The sequence below is a fragment of the Indicator indicator genome, chromosome 34, assembly GCF_027791375.1.
Source record: "Indicator indicator isolate 239-I01 chromosome 34, UM_Iind_1.1, whole genome shotgun sequence".
Classification (NCBI taxonomy): domain Eukaryota; kingdom Metazoa; phylum Chordata; class Aves; order Piciformes; family Indicatoridae; genus Indicator; species Indicator indicator.
This window is the reverse complement of record NC_072043.1, coordinates 5,114,247-5,131,624: the sequence shown is the minus strand read 5'-3', so window position 1 is coordinate 5,131,624 and position 17,378 is coordinate 5,114,247. Positions and strand designations below refer to the sequence as shown.

General features: G+C 49.9%; 1 protein-coding gene across 1 annotated transcript in view; it reads right to left on the bottom strand.

The window, feature by feature from the left end:
• LOC128978005 (protein CEPU-1) overlaps positions 1-12,626 on the bottom strand; it is a 459,628-nt gene extending 447,002 nt beyond the window's left edge. The window contains exon 1 of the mRNA XM_054395733.1: positions 12,551-12,626. Within this exon, the coding sequence (XP_054251708.1) occupies positions 12,551-12,626 (76 nt within the window). The remainder of the gene's footprint in view (positions 1-12,550) is intronic.
• Between the last annotated feature and the right edge of the window lie 4,752 nt (positions 12,627-17,378).

The following is a 17,378-nucleotide window of genomic DNA, read 5'->3' as shown; positions in this document are numbered from 1 at the left end:
GTCGCTTCCAGAACAATCAGATCTGGACAGCCCTACTGTATCTTGGGGTACATCAAGAAAAGTGTGCCCAGCAGGTCTAGGGGAGTTCTCCTTCCCCCCTACTCTGCCCTGGTAAGACCACACCTGGAATACTGTGCACATTTTTGGGCTCCCCAGTTGAAGAGAGACAGGGATCAGTTGGAGAGAGCCCAGCAGAGAGCTACAAGGATGATGAACAGATTTGAACACATCCCCTCTGAAGAAAGCCTGAGAGCCCTGGGGCTGTTTAGTCTGGAGAAGAGAAGGCTGAGAGGTGACCTTACTAATCTCTATCAATATCTGAGGGGTGGCTGCCAAGAAGAAGGGGCCAGGCTCTTTCAGTGGCATCCTGGAACAAGGGGTACAAGCTGGGACCCAGGAGGTTCCACCTTATCATGAAGAGAAACTTCTCTGGTGTGAAGGTGCTGCACCCCTGGAGCAGGCTGCCCAGAGAGGCTGTGGAGTCTCCATCTCTGGAGGGATTCCAGATCTACCTGGATGCACTGCTGTGTGACCTGCTTTGGCAAGGGTGCTGGACTCAATGATCTCTGGAGGTCCCTGCCAACCCCTACCATTCCATGATTCTATGATTCCCAGCCATCATCCCTGCAGCTGGAGGCAAGGGCCACTGTCTCCCAGTGCTGATATTGCTGTGGCAGCCAAGTCAATGCATGTTGAAGCATGGTAATACAGTATGACTTTCCCCTTTAATGGAATTTTTCTAGCCCACTAGGAAAAAGAAACAAGAAAAAAAGCCTCCATTAACCATACTACAAAGGCTCCTACTTATTAGTATTTTAGAACAGCAGAAAAAAAAAAAAAAAAAGCACCCCACAACATTTCTTGAATCTAATTATTGCTGACAAATATGAAAATTGAAATCAAAGTTAAATTTTCAGCTACGCTGCCTCATACGGCAGCAGCTTGCCTGCTCCCAACTATTGCATCAACACATTTATTCTGATGAGAAGGCTGCAGAGATTGCCTCCCCCTTCCCAACAACCCCCCTCCCCCTTTCTCCAGCCCACCCCTCAATCTTCAGAGGCATTAACTCTGACATATTCATCTCCACAGCTGGGGCCACGTAACTGACTTCATGTCTAGCAACGGAGAGAAGCTTGCAGGGGCTGAAAGGGGAGGGGAAGGAAGGCTCAGTTTGCAAATGCCACAGATCTATAGAATGGTTTGGGTTGGAAGGGACTTTAAAGATCATTCAGTTCCAACCCCCTGCCATGGGCAGGGAGACCTCCCACCAGCCCAGACTGCTCAGGGCCTCATCCAGCCTGGCCTTGAACACCTCCAGGGAGGAGGCATCCACAACCTGAAATAAGCTGAAAGAAGTCTTCCCATCCTCACTGCCAAGAATTTCTTCCTAATTTTCAGTCTCAATCTCCCCTCTTCCAGCTCAAAGCCGTTGCCCCTTGTCCTGTCACTAGAAACCCTTTTAAAAAGTCCTTCCCCAGCTCTCCTGTAGCCCTCTTCAGGTACTGCAAGGCTGCTCTAAGGTCTCCCTGGAGCCTTCTCTTCTCCAGGCTTAACAACCCCAACTCTCTCAGCCTGTCCCCACAGGGGACGTTCTCCAGCCCCTCTGATCATCTTTGGATTTATTTCCAACTTTCCTCTTTCCCAACCTGAGCTTAAAAAAAAAAAAAAAAAAAAAAAAAAAAGGAGATGCTCGATGATTTGAAATTCTTCCAGACAGAAGAACTGGAAGGGAGGAGAGAGTGGAGATGGAGGGGAGGGGAGGGGTGGTGGGAAAAAATGCCTCGTCAACAAATTTCCTTTCTCCTGCCTCCCCCCCCCTCAACATTCTGTAAAAATCAATCCCCTTTGTCATTTTGCTCTGCTTGTGTGAATGTTTAATGGCTGTCGAGGGAGATAATGATTGCTGCTAGGAAATTCATTTCAGATTTGCTATTTATAAAGTACTTGGTGCTCAGGTGGGAAATTAACATAAGGAAGGGGGGAAAAGGACCGAACTAGGGTAAAAAAAAATGCAGCAGGAGAGGAGGGATGGGATGCTGAAAGGCTGGCTGGAAGGTGCCATCCTAAATAGGGTTTGCATCTGTTCCCAACTCTCCTGAGAGAGGTGGAAAAGTCTTGCACGTGTGATAGAGAGCCACACCACGGACACGTGGGTGCCCCTGAGCATCCTTCACTCATGCACAGAATCACAGACTTGAGTAAGTTGGAAGAGACCTCCAAGATCAGCATGTCCAACCAGTGACCTAACACCACCATGGCCATTAAACCATGTTCCCAAGTGCCATTTCCTTGAACACCTCTCCAGGGATGGGGACTCCACCACTTCCCTGGGCAGCCTGTTCCAATGCCTGCCCACTCTTGCAGCAAATAAATTGTTCCTCATCTCCAACCTAATCCTGTCCTTGTGCAATTTCAGACCACTTCCTCTCCTTCTGTCACCTGAGACTAGGGAAAAGAGACTGACCACCACCTCACCCCTACCTCCTTTCAAGGAGTTGTAGAGAGCCAAAAGGTCTCCCCTCAGCCTCCTTTTTTCCAGACTAACCAACCCCAGTTCCCTCAACTGCTCCTCCCCAGCCCTGTTCTCCTGACCCCTCCCCAGCTTCATTGCCCTGGCCCAGAGCCAGGCTTCTCAGCCAAGACTTTGCAGCCAGCACTGCTCCTGCGAACCACCAGCCAAAAAAAAAAAACCCAAACCCAATCACCACCACCACCACCTCTGATGGTTTACACCCAGCTCCCTTTTTCCAGACTCCCAGCCTGCACCCTCACATCCCTTGGGAACAACCACAAACCTCCCTGGAGTCCCTTCAAAGCCCAACAACCTGTTGCCACGCGTTTGGTGTGTGAATCCCGAGGGAATTCCCATCTGCGGCTGCAGCCAGCGGTACCCACGCTGCCATTGAGTTGCTAATTCCTTGTCTCAGAAGTTGCTTTTCACTTTCTGATTTTTCAATAATAGGCTTGGGATGAATCCCTTAAGCTTCTGAAATAAGCTGAAAACCGCTTTTCTGTCCATTTACATAAACACAAGTGGATCAGAAGGAATAATCAGACTTCATGCATTATTTGGGGGAGGGGGGAGGGATTGTTTGGAGCTGGGCTGCTAATGTGATGTCAGGTTTTGAAGCTCAAAATAATGTACAATGGGAAGAGCTGACATGTGGAAAAGCAGCACAAAAGGTAAACAATAAATAATAGCAAGGGTTGGGTTTTTTTTTTCATGTTGTCTTCAATGACAAGGTGGTTTTGGCTCTGCTACTACTTCAGCTTCTAATGGATCCCACTCCCTGCCAGCCTTGCTCCAGAAAGGGCTTCATTAAGAGAGATGTCACTCATGCTAAATCCAAATTCACCTCTTGCCAGCCAGCCCTGCCACTCTCCTGTGCTTTGGCTCACTCTCAAAAACCCCAGTGCTGGCTTTTGGGGATTGACTTTGCAAAAGAAAAAGTCTAAATGCAGGCACCCTCTGATCTCTAAATACCATCTGTCCTGCAGAAAGGGAATAAAAGCGAGAAAACAACCAACCCAAGCCAAGAACTTTGTGTTATTCTCTAAATAGCTCATGGAATCATAGAATTGTTTCACTTGGAAGTGTCCTCTAAGATCATCAACTCCAACTGTCAACCTAAGACCACCATGCTCACTGAACCGTGTCCCAAAGTGCCATGGCCACAGGCTTCTTGAACACCTCCAGGAATGGGGACTCCACCACCTCCCTGAGCAGCCTCTTCCAATGTCTGAGCACTCTTGCAGCAAAGAAATTGTTCCTAATCTCCAACCTAAATCTCCTCAGGCCATTTCCTCTTGCCCTATCATCTGATCCTAGGGAGAAGAAACCAATCCTCACCTCACTCCAATCTCCTTTGTAAAGAGCAATGAGTTCTCCTCTCAGCCTCCTCTTCTCCAGTTCCTCAGCTGCTCCTCTCCAGCCCTGTTCTCCAGACCCTTCCCCAGCTTTGTTGCTCTAGAATCATTAAGGATGGACACCACCTCTAAGATCAAGTCCAACCCTCAACCCAACAGCCCTACAAGAGGAGGGGAATAAAGCTCATTTAAGCACTGAGATGATTATTTTTTTTTTACAGTATTAATGAACCTTGCTTTGCTTCAAGTTCTTGTCACCCTTCCAATGAGGCAGGTCAGATTTGCCTTTCAAAGCAGTTCTTTAAATCAAGAAGGCAGTTTGTGACAAAATCAAAACATTAGCAGAGGATCTAGTTTAAAGAAATCACAACAAAATAAAGGGAAAATAAAACAGAACAAGGCTCAAGACTCCAGGCTCTTTTGATGCTGCTGGAATGCAGCCCCTTGGTTCTCTCTCTTTTTTTTTTTTCTTTTGCCTGCAATCTCTTCACAGCTCATCCATAAAGCTTTGGCGAGCTCCGAGTCTGAACAAGAATGCTTCAAAACAACGACAACAAAAAAAATCAATCTCTGTTTTTCCTACAATTTACTTTCACTGGGACTTCTTTTTTTTTTTTTTTTTTTTTTTCTTCCTAGTTTAGTCTGTTTTGGAATAAATAAAAACCTCCTAACTCTGCTTCGTTCCTAATATTGAACAATTTCCTCTGGCATTTTTTTTTTTTTCCTCCTGGCTTCTTAGCAGCTGCAGTCTCCCATGGTGAGTCACGGGAGGATGCAAATCGAGTCTCACAAGCTCCTTTTCAGGCTCAGTCAGGGTTTTCCCAGTGCTCAGTGATGTAGTTACAGAGTGGAAGAGAAGAAAAAAAAAAAACCACAACCAAATCCAGCCTACCTAGACCAGACATAAGAGAGGGATGATGGCTGGTATCCTTCTGAGGGAGGAAGAACCATGAAATGAGGCCATATCACTGCAGGACAAGTAGAAACAAACTCAGAACCCACATCCCAGCATTTTTTTTTTCTGCTGCTTTCCACTAAACTCCTGCTGCTCCCATCTTCTCTGCAAGCCAGACCCACTGTGGCTCCAAAATTAAGGGCTTGGTGCAAGCCACAGCTCTCTAGACAGATTGAAGTGCCCTTATACAAGGTACTGATCACCCCACTGATGCTGGGGTCCATCCATCTCCAGAAGATCCTCAGCCCCCACCTCCAAAAGGTCCCCAGTGCTGCCCCATGACTTTCAGCTCAGCAGCTCCAGCACTCTCATGGGAAGTCAGCTGACGCCGTGCCCGCTTCCATCACAGCCCCTCCAGTGCTTTAAAGGGAATACTCCAACCACCAGTAATTTATGCACGGTGGATCCCTGGGATCTTGGCTTCCCTGCACGGCTGCTACAAAGCATCTCAGAGCAGTGGCTCCTGGGCTGCACGAAGCCCTGCTCAGAGGGCCCTTTGCCACTGCCCCTGATTAGTAAGCGAAGCATGCATGAGATCGAGGAAGGGAAAGCAGAGAGGGGAGGATGCCAAGAACCAACCACTGTCTTTAGTGGGAACAGTCAACAGGACAAGAAGGTCAAGGGGTCAATTAATTTACAACAGCTTTCAGCATTGGACATATTAAGTGCAAGCACATCAAAAATCCATGATACTCTCCTCGGCGGCAGATAACGGAGCCCGGCGAAGGCAGCACCTCTGATTTATTATTAACCAAGAGCAAGGTGCCTGCTCTGGGAAGGAGGAGGGAGCTGGGAGCTCCTCAAGGCCAGCAGCCACTGTTCCAAATGTGCTGGGAGCATCGGATCAGCGAGCTGGGAGCTCCTCAAGGCCAGCAGCCACTGTTCCAAATGTGCTGGGAGCACCGGATCAGCGATGCTTGGAGGATGCACCAGCACCCATGAAAGTGGTTCTTGGGGTTAGGGCGTTCCAGGGGATGCAACAACAAAGAGCTCATCCTTTGCAGTTTGGGGTTTGGCATAGTGAAGCTACTGAAGGCACAGAAAGACCCAGCAGGACTCTGGCTGAAGATAGGAGACAGCAGCACAGCTTGGACTTCTACTACAGAATCCCAAAATCTGGCATCTTGTTTTTTTTGGCCCCTGGTTAAAAACTAAGAACTCAACTCCACGTCCAAGTTGCAGCTCCAAGTCTTTGCCATGAACATCTAAGATGGATCATGTTTGGGGGCCAGCTGAGACCAACAGGAGATCTGCCACCAGGCATCAAAGGAGCACAAACCAGTAACACTGAAAAAAAGTCCTATTTACCCTCTTCAAAGCTCTGCTCCAGTAAAGCATCCCTGCAACTAGGGAACCAGCAAAGAAAACATTGCCCTTTCCTGCCACTATTGAAGTTTGGGAAGGAAAGAGATGCAAAAGAGGTTTGGGGTTTGTTTTTTATTGAGTTCCACAGCCAGAAAGCTCCTCCCCATGTCCCACAGGCTAAGGAAGAAGGCTGGATGGAGCCCACCTCCACTGGCTGACTGGGAAGCAAGCTGGTGAGCTCTCTACCTTGGTTTATCACAGAAAACAGCAAGCCCTGCTTGCTAACTTTGACCTAGATCTGTCAAACTGATCAATTTTCTCCTCATAGGGGGAAAAAAAATATATCAGATTGGAGGGGGATTGCAATATGGATATTTTAAAGCCAAAACTACAAGGAAAACACATGAAGCAGACACTTCCAATATGGAATGAACTCATCTCAGGCACAGGTCAGGGATGGCACAAGAGGGAGACAGAAAAAAAAACCATAAGCCAGGGCTGCTGTGGTGGTCAAAAAGCCAACAAAGATAAAGAAAAGTAGTTTCTGCTAGGGACTAGGACATCCCAGCACTGGTTATGGTCTCCAGAGCATCCAGCACCACCAAGTCTGGTAAAGAGAGATCACCCCTTTGATCACAGAATCACAGAATCAACCAGGTTGGAAAAGACCTCAGAGATCATCAAGTCCAGAAGTTCACATTCACCAGAGGAGGTTTACCCCAGCCCCATAGCCACCACCTGATATTCTTCTCTAGGTGTCAAACTCATATTCATCTCCTCTGGGCCAGGCAAGGAGTCTCATCCCTACCATGGGGCTGGCTGAGCAGCCCCATACCTGCTTGGCCATGCAGCCCAGGGCTGCTTAGTTGTCTTCTCATGTATCCTACTGAAGATAACCTTCTCCATGCCTACATTCTAAGAGCAATAAGCTGAAATCCAGTGCATAGGGGACCTTACACAGCTCTAATCCGTATGTGAGGCTCCTAAAGCTGTTGTAGATGCAGCAGGAGCCAGCTCCAGCAAGTGTTCTCCATCACACCACACCATAAGGCATCTCCTTACAAATGACAACCTGATGGTCTCTCTGATAAGGATCTTTCCACACACACAGTGTAAAGCAACCACAACAACTTTACTCCTTGCTGCATTCTACCAACCACCCACTGCATGACCAGATCAGTGGAGGGATGCTCAGAGGGAAGCAGCAATACCCCAACACATGAAAAACCCCATCTGCAATGTGGCACAGAGCAAACCATGGAATCACAGAATGTTAGGGGTTGGAAGGGACCTCTGGAGATCAGCCAGACCAACCCCACTGCCAAAACAGGATCACCAAGAGAATGTCACATAGGAATGCATCCAGGTGGGTTTGGAATGGCTTCAGAGATGGAGACTCCACCACCTGCTCCAGCACCCTTCAATTAAAGAAGTTCCTCCTCATCTTTAGATGAAACTTCTCATGTTCAGGTTTGTGCCCCTTGCCTCTTGTTCTGTCACTGGGCACCACTGAACAAAGCCTGGTCCCATCCTCCTGACACCCACCCTTGAAGTATTGATCAGCATTAATGAGATCCCCCCTCTGGCTTCTCTTCTCCAGGATAAAAGTCCCCAATTCTCTCAGCCTTTCCTCATCACAGAGATGTCCCAGCCCCCTCATCTTTGTTGCCCTTTTCTTTATCCTCTCCAGCAAGCCCCTGTCCTTCCTGAAGGAACCAAAAAAGCCACCACCTCCTTCAAAGCCACCAACCAAACCAAGGTCCCAAGTGCCAGCCCACATTTTTGCACTGTGCAGCCTGCTTCCCAAGCTCTGCTGTGGTTCCTGTTTGCTCTGCTGAGTGTTAAATCTGTGCCAATTAATCCCATGTGGTGGCCTGATTTCCAGAGGTGCTGGGCACCTGATTCCAGCCCCATTTAGGATCACCAGGAGCAACAGATGTTCTGCAACATTCCCAACCAGGCAGCTGAGTAACCATGGTGTCTTCCCTGTCTTTTATGTACTGCCTATAACTGGGTTATCTAATCATGTAGCTATTGATTATTACTGTTATTACCTATTAAACAGCTATTTTCTGCCATGGGGGTGAATATCACATTCTATTGACCCAGCACAGTAACTATTATCCACCAGGAAGCCACATCCAATACTTTCCCTAGGGAACTATAAATCTGGGTGTTCCCAGAGAGATGTCGATAGATGTAATGTTTCTTATATACATTCATTAGCTCAATTACCTTCTTGTACCAACTGCCAGAAGGTTTCCCCCGCCCTGCCTCCCACCTCCACCAAGAAAGCCTTCTCAAATCCTGTCCTTCCCAAGGGGAAGAAGCTCACATGGACAGGATTCCATCCTGGACAGGCTGGAGAAGTGGAGTGAAGAGAATCTCAGAAGGTTCGTTAAGGCAAAGTGCAAGGTCCTGCACCTTGGTCAGGTCAAACCTTGACTCCAGCCTGGGGGATGATGAGATTGAGAGCAGCCCTGGAGAAAAGGACTTGGGGGTGCTGGTGGATGTGAAGCTGGACATGAGCCACCAATGGGCACTGGCAGCACAGAAGGCCAGTGGCAGCCTGGGCTGCATCAAAAGCAGTGTGGCCAGAGATGGAGAGAGGGATCCTGCTCCTCTGCTCTGGGGAGACCTCACCTGCAGTGCTGTGTCCAGCTCTGGGAACCCCAAGACAAGAAGAATATGGACCTGCTGGAGCAGGTCTAGAGGAAGCCACAAAGATGATCAGAGGAGCATCTCTCCTACAAACGCAGGCTGAAAGAATTGGGGATGCTCAGCCTGGAGAAAAGAAGATACCAGGGAGACCTTAGAGTAATATTTCAATATCTGAAAGAGACCTACAGGCAAGTTGGGGAAGGACTGTTTAGAAAGACTTGTGGTGATAGGATGAGGGGCAATGGTTTGAAACTGGAGCAGGGGAGATTTAGTTTGGACATCAGGAGGAAGTTCTGCACAATGAGAGTGGTGAAATCCTGGAACAGGTTTTGCCTGGGTTGAGGCCCCATCCCTGGAGACACTCATGATCAGCCTTGATGCGTCCCTGGGCAGCCTGCTCTAGTTGGAGGTGTCTCTGCTGACTGCAGGGAGGTTGGACAAGGTGACCTTTGAGGATCCCTTCCAACCTGATGCAATCTGTGAATCTGTGGATGTGTCTCTCCATCCCAGATCCAACTTTTCCATTGCCCATGAGTCTAGCCCCTGGCTCAGTCTGGGAACTATCTGCAACCCAGCCACATCGACGGAGCGAATAATTCCTTTGGCTGAGGAACACTCCTGTGGATGATGTTGACATATGCTATTATTTTCCATACCTATTTCAGCTCCTCTGCTTATTAGAATAAGGTCTTTATGCTAATTTGTAAAGCAAATTCCCATAATTCTTGGCTTACTGATGCTAAAGGCCCAGCTAAATCTGCTGTGACCTTTTAGCCTGGGTAATCCCTTTACACATGGTTGAGCCCAGAGTTTTCCTCTCTCTTCCACTCCCCGAGTGCTGGGGTGGGATCTTTGCTCAAGCCCTCCTCTTCCTTGAGGAATCCAGGTGTGTGTGATTCAGGAGTATGAAGTATACACAAGACCATATCTCTGCTTCAAAACATGGAAAGAAGGAAGAGAAAATGCTGCTGCTGGGTCCTTAAACGTGCTCTAGATATTCTGTGGTGCTATTTAAAACCCATGCAGAAAAAAAATATAGCCAACAATGAGAGCTGTGTTGCCAAACAGTCACTCACTTCCTGATGCCTGAGGCTATCCCAGCCCTCTGCAGTCTTCCCAATTCTCTTCCCCAAGCCACAGCTGAATTTTTGGCTGGCTCTGCCCTTCCCACACCCTCATGCAATGAACATCTCATCCCTACAGGGACACAGCATCCAAGGAAGATCCTCAACCTTGCTTTCTAACCCCAACACCCAGGAGGCAATAGGTCCCTTGGGAATGGTGGGACAAAACCAGGCTGGACACCTCCAGGCTCAGCAGGCTCCTTCCTAATGGATACAACACTCAACAGTCTCCTGCTTCCAGATTAAAAAAAAAAAATCAGCCCAACAATCTACCAGCTAAACTTGGAGGACCTCTGGATGTTTGCACAAATGTAGATGGTCAAGCACTTAGGAATTATCCCACTTGAGGCTCTCAAGCACACTCCCCAACCACTTTCCTTATTGTTTGTTTGGCAGTAAATAGGTAAATGCCCTGGAATATTGATAAAACTGCTGCAGAGGGCAGCACAGGGCTCTTGAGCTGCTTGAAGGAGGTTTGTGCAGAACACACTTTCCCTGCATGACAGCAGTTTGCCAACACCAGGCAGCTCCCTTCGTGTGCCAAGCAAGAGAGAAAAGTTAGAAATCCAACAAGGTGCTGGGAATATCAGAAGAGTTCATGAAGCAGGAGCACCACACTGCTGATTTTTGGCTGTGCATACCTGTAAATTACCTTTGAGGATGAATCTTTGGGCCAAATAACCCCCAAATTCCTCAACACTCCCTTTGAAAGTTTTTGCTAAAAGCAAAATTATCTTTGCTGCGTGGGGGGTTTTGATTCTTTTAATGACTCTTTAAAACAGAATTCTGCCAGAAAACCTTCTGGGTCGACTCCTTTTCTCCACCAACTCTGCATAGCCAATGTTTCCAAACCTAAAATGGACCCAAACTTTTCTGCTTTGTGCAATACTCTGCCCAGGGTTCCACACCACACAACTCCCTGTGTGCCCCCCATCCCAGCAGTGACTTGGGCAATTCTCATACCCACAATCAGACTTCTGTGGGGCAGAGAGAATGGAGGATTTTTTTTTTTTTTTTTTTTGCTTGGTGAGGCAGCACAGGAAAAACAAACCCAAACTACTTTTTGAGCCTTAAGCTTTGATGAGAGTGAGGAGAGGAAGCATGATAGATGATCAGAGGCAGGGAATAAGACTGCAAGGAAGCCAATTCGAGAGGTAAAAGCAAGCCTTAAAAAAATAAAATCAAATTAAATGAAGCACAAATTCTAGGCAGGAGAATGGAGGCAGCAGCCCCATCTCTAGGAAATCCTCTTGGGATCCTGAGGTGATCCTAAGCAGCAAGCCTGGGAGAAGGAAAGGAAGCTTGAGGAGGGAGAGAGGGAGGAAGGATAAGAGGAGAAATGCCTTGGCATGGAAGAAGAGCAATGCCTTGGCATGTGATGTGCATGCTAAGCAGCCCACGGCGGTCGATATGGCAGGGGTGGCTCTGCAAGAGCGGGCCCAGCCTGCCCAGGAGAGAGAAGTTTCAGCAGAGATGGAGGCTGGTCACCTCCCCAGGGCACAGCAGCCCCCAGCACAGCTTGGGCAGCCCCCAGCACCACACGGGCAGGGCTCTCACACCCTACCAGAGTCCTGCTGCAGAGGAAGGGGGGGACCAGGCAGGGCTGATTTGGGTATAGGGGTGGCCAAATCCTGTCCCCAGCCCTTGGTGGGCAGCTCAGGGGTAGCTGGATATGGCTATTGTTTTGTTTTTGTTTCTTTTTTTCCATCCAGAAGGAGGGTGCAGCCATTCCTTCAAGGTGTCTGCATCCCCCCAGAGGTGCTCCCATCGCGGGTACCATCCCGGGTACCACGGAGCTGGGGCATCCCTGAGTACGGTGCAATGCAGCCCTCCGGGTGCATCGTTCCCCATCCCAGATCCGCGGACAGCCCGGAGCAGGATTCGGTCCGGAGCAGGATGTGGCCCCATCCTTTCCCTCAACTCACCCCCTGCCCCTCACACCCCCACACCCCCGAGGTAATCCCGCTCCCACAGCCCCTCCAGATGGCTGCGAGGAGACTAACGCAAACTGACAGGCTCGGCGCTCCCGGCCAGATGGGGCTGGCTCCTGCCTCCCTCCTTTCCCCTGCCTTCGCCCGGCGCTTTTTTCCTTTTGCTCTTTTTCTTCTTGTAAAACACCGCCCCCCTCCCCCCCCCGGAAGCATCATCCTTCTCCCCGGGGGGGCAGGCAGCCCTGCTCACCCGGGACAAGGACTTCCCAACTCCCCAGCCCGGGAGTTTTTGGGACGACCTTGCAGACGGGTCCGGCAATGCAAAGAGGATGGCGGTGGGGCTGCACAAAAAGACCCCGAAGTCCACCTCTATCCCCAGCCTGTTGGAAGCATCGCATCCAGGAACTAAGTTGAGGTGGCAGAGTCCTTCCCCCCGTCCAACAGCAAAAAAAAAAATCATCACTGGGGGAGAAGTGCCCCCCCCCAGCCCGAAGCAAGCAGAAACTGGGAGACGCCACCGTGCCATAGCCACGTCCACACACATTCCACACCCCGCAACTTAACGGCAGGTTGAGGACCCTCTTGCAGCTGTGCCCCCGCTTTGGGGGCTCCTCATCACCCATCCCGACCCCTCCGGGTGGGCTGCGCATCCCTCAGCTGCATCCCACCGCCCCCCCACCCCCAGCATCCCTGCCCGGCCCTACCTTGGGAGAGGAGCAGAGCGGCCATCCCGGCGAAGATCACCCAAGAGACGGGGTGCTGCATTTTGGCTTGGGCCATCTTTTAACCCCCACCTCTTTCTTCCCAGCTCACTGCTTGCCGGGGAGAGGTTTAAAATCCAGCGTTTCCCGGAGCAAGGCGCAGGAAAGGAAGGGAGGAGGAGGAGGAAGAAAGGGGAAAGGGGCTGGGGGGGGGGGGGGGAAAGAGGGGGGAAAAAAAATTCACCGCAGGGTGAGGGAAGGAAAAAAATGCATGAAGAAAAGGAGAGAGGAAAAAAAAAAAAAAAAAGGGGGGGAAGGGGGGAAAGGGGGGGTCGGAAGGGGTTGCAAGGTGCGAGGGACAGGCGCTGCCGTCCCCGCCGCTCCGGCCCCGCACACGCCGCCCGCCTGCAACACGCCGCCGGCCGCGCAGCGCAGCCCTCCCCCGCACCGCACTCATTGGCTGCGCCCCCCCCCGTGCCGGCATCCAACACCCCCCAGGCATCCCAGACACCCCCCTCCCCCCCAGCATCCTTACATCCCCACACCCCTCCCTTATGTAGTCCCCCCATGCATCCCAGACCCCCCCCTCGGCATCCTCACATACCCCCCACACCCCCCCTTACACATCCCCCAGGCATCTAAGCCGCTCCCAGACATCCTCACATAACCCCCTTTACACACCCCACCAGCATCCTCGGTCCCCTCCTCCCCCCTGGCATCCTCATCCTCCCATCCCGAGCATTCTTACACCCCACACCTCCCCTTGTGGCATCCTTACACCCCTTCGTATCCTCAAATCTCCCTCATCCTGACATCTTCACGATCCCCCCCTACCCTAACCCCCCTCCCCCCATCCTGATATCCTCATCCCCTCCTTTCCCAGAAAATAAAAGGGGGATGACCCTCCATGGAGTGACAGCAATAGTGTCCTGACTCATTTTCACCACCTGCATGATGATGGGAGGGGACACCCCCCTCCTTATGCCACCCTGAGTGAAGAGGTGGAGGCATCTCTGCTTTGTGGGGCTGGAGTCTGAGGGGGGAAACCTGTCCCCCAGCACTGTCCAAACAAGCCTCTTCCTGGGCTGATCCCAGATGGAAATTGCTCCAAAAGCAGATTTAATAGTGAATAACTTTTCAATTTGTAGTAGAAATGGGACTTTTTTTTTTTCTCCTCCAGATGAAGGCTTTTTTTCTCCTATGCTCACACAAAGACCACCTCCACCTCTGAACAGCATCAGGATCACCTGCTCCCTGCTTTGGTTTGAACTTGCTCCTGGTTAAACTCCATAGCACACGCCACTTTTGGTGTCTATCTCAATAACCAAGACAGACCCACATCAGTCCATACCACAGCACACCACCACGAGCACAGCTACATAAAAAAGGTCCTCGAGATACCACAACCCAACACCAAGAGCATCACACCAATATGCCTCCATAAAAAAGGTCCTCGAGATACCACAACCCAACACCAAGAGCATCACACCAATATGCCTCCATAAAAAAGGTCCTCAAGATACCACAACCCAACACCAAGAGCATCACACCAATATGCCTCCATAAAAAAGGGTCCTTGAGATACCACAACCCAACATCAAGAGCATCACACCAAGATCCTTAAGCCCAAAAGCTTCATGTTTTGGCAGCCTCTGCCCAACATGGAGATTATTAGAGACACTGAACCCAAAGCCTCCTCTTTGACACAACCTCAATAAATAATATCGTGTTAAATATTCATCCTTTTCATTAGTGGTGAGGGCATCTGGGTTTGTTGCTTGAGGTGACTCAGAACCCCTTAAAACAACACTAGAGGCAGAAAAATGACAGAGATAAACCCCAGGGTATCTTGGCTTCTTGGATTTATTTCTCCTCAGAGGCTTCCAAAATCTGAGCTGTTCACTTTGCAATTCAGAAGAAGATTTGGCTGTGAACTCAGAGAAAACCCGGCTGTGTTCCTCTCTCTCTCTTTCTTCTCTATCACTGCCACCCAGGGACTCTCCAAGCCAGATCTGGGCCAGCCATTCTGCTGAGGGTAGGTGACAAACCACAGAGGCCAGTCCTCCTCAAGTCCCATCCACAGGTGTGACAATAAAGTTGCTAGCTTGAGAGCGATGCTGGTTGGATGTTCCCAACAGCTCTGTTTGATGCTTGCACGTCCCTGTCACCAGACAGCCAAAGGGTCATGCTGTTCCCAACCAGAAAGATGCATCCCAACATCCTTTGCTTTTCCTCAACACCTCCATCCAGCAGCTTTCATGGGGTCTCATCAAAATGATTGGAATCACAGAACAGGGTTGAAAAGGACCTTAAAGATCATCAGGGTCCAACCCCACTGCCATGGGCAGGGACACCTAACACTAGGCCAGGTTGCTCAAGGCTTCATCCAACCTGGCCTTGAAAACCTCCATGGAGAGGGCATCTACAACCTCCCTGGGCAACCTGTTCCAGTGTCTCACCACCCTTACTACAAAGAATTTCTTCCTAATCTGCAGTCTCAATCTCCCCTCTTCCTGCTCAAAGCCATTCCCCTTCATCCCATCACTCCCAGCCCTTCCTCACTGGCTAATTTCTTCCTAATCTCTGGTCTAAATCTGCCCTCCTCAAGCTTTAATCCATTCCCTACTGTCCTAGACCCTGAAGAGATCAAATTGACACAGAACCTTCCACTACCAGTTTATGGTACAACCAGAAGCAGTCTACATCTTACTAGTGCCTGCACAAGCTCTAAACTTGTTTAGGATGGGAAGAGCTAATGGCAACGATTCCATCAATGACCCTAAGCTAGGGCTGCACAAGTGCAGCTCAACAGGATGTTTCTCAGGCAGATCAAAGCAGGCTTTGGTGAAAATCCTTGGTCCTACACACCTCCTGATATTAGGGCTTGAGGTGCTCCTCCAGCTCAGAACAATGTACAAGCGACCACCAGCTGATACGTTTTGGATGGAGAGACCTTTAGTAAAAGGTAAAAATTCCTCCTTCCATGACATCATCTCCTCCTCTCAGCATCTTCCCCACTACTCCACCCACAGGAGTTATTTATGATAACACAATCATAGAATCATAAAATTGTTTTGATTGGAACAGTCTCCTAAGATCACCAAATCCAACCATCCACCCAGCACCACCATGGCCATTAAACCATATCTCCAAGTGCCATGGCCACAGGTTTCTTGAACACCTCCAGGCATGTGTTCAGAGCCAGGTGGGATGGGGGGTTGAGCAACCTGGTCTAGCAGGAGGTGTCCCTGGCCATAGCAGCAGGGTTGGAACTAGATGATCTTTAAGGTCCCTTCCAACCCAAACCATCTATGAATCTACGTTGGCCAAGAGTCCAGGAAGACTCAAGCCAAACTTCCATGCGTTTCTCCCAATGGAGACACATGGCCAGCTTGGAGATGGCAAAATGTTTGCTAGGTCATAAATCTTAGAATCTCAAAATGCCATGGCCACAGGTTTCTTGAACACCTCCAGGCATGGGGACTCCACCACCTTCCTGGGCAGCCTGTTCCAGTGCCTGACCACTCTTGCAGCAAAGAAATTTTTCCTAACTTCCAACTTAAACCTTCCCTGTCACAATTTCAGGCCATTTCCTCTCATTTTATCACCTGATACTAGGGACAAGAGACCAACTCCCACCTCACCCCAATCTCCTTTCAGGCAGCTGTAGAGAGCAATGAAGTCTCCTCTCAGCCTCCTCTTCTCCAGACTAACCAACCCCAGCTCCCTCAGCTGCTCCTCACCAGACCTATTCTCCAGACCCTTCACCAGCTTCATTGCCCTTCTCTGGACACACTCCAGCCCCTCCCTGTCCTTTTTGGAGTGAGAGGCCAAGACACCACGCAGCAGTTTTTAACCCCCTCGCACAAGACTTCTGAATCCGGCCCTGGCTGCCGCGCCAGGCACGGCGCTCGGAGCAGCTGGAAGCGGTCGATTAGGTTAGTTTGGTTTATTACCAACCCATTAGACTTTATAAAATAAAACTTCCCTGTCTATTTGCCTAAGCAGGGACGAGCAGTTTAGAAGAAGGGCCTACACAGGAGCTGCTCTTCCTACAGCTTTGCTCCATGCATTATTAATTCAGGCCGGGCTTGTTCCGAGCACGTGTGTTTACCCGCTGCACCAGAACGGCTCTTAAGCAGCCTTCGGCTCGTGGCTTTGTGGAACATCAACTTTTCATGTTGAACAGCAGGTGATGTTCAACAGAAAGCCTTGGCAATAAATGCCTAATATCCATTACCCTCATACATATCTACGTAACATACAAAGGAGCAGGGCTGTGCTCCTGAGATATGGGGATGGGAAGCAGGGGAGTGGGTGGGGGAAGGAGTTTTTTGTTGGATATAAGACATACATCTGGTGTGAAACAGGGCTGATATCACAGCAGTCACAGGATGGTAGGGGTTGGAAGAGAGCTCTGGAGATCATCTAGTACAACCTCCCTGGTGCACACTGAGGTGCATGAGGCCTCTTTGGAATCATAGAATGGAATCAGAGAATGGTTTGAGTTGGAAGGGACCTTGAAGATCATCTAATTGCAAGCCCCCTGCTGTGGGCAAAGGACACTTAACACCAGCCCAGGTTGCTCAAGGCTTCATCCAACCTGGTCTTGAACACCTCCCTGGAGGGAGCATCCACAACCTCCCCAGCAACCTGTTCCAGTGTCTCATCACCCTTACTCTAAAGAATTTCTTCATAATCTCCAGTCTGAATCTACCCTCTTATAGCTCAAAGCCATTCTCCCTCATCCCATCACTCGCAGCCCTTGTCAAAAGTCCCTCCCCAGCTCTCCTGTAGCCCCCTTCAGGCTGCTCTAAGGTCTCCCTGGAGC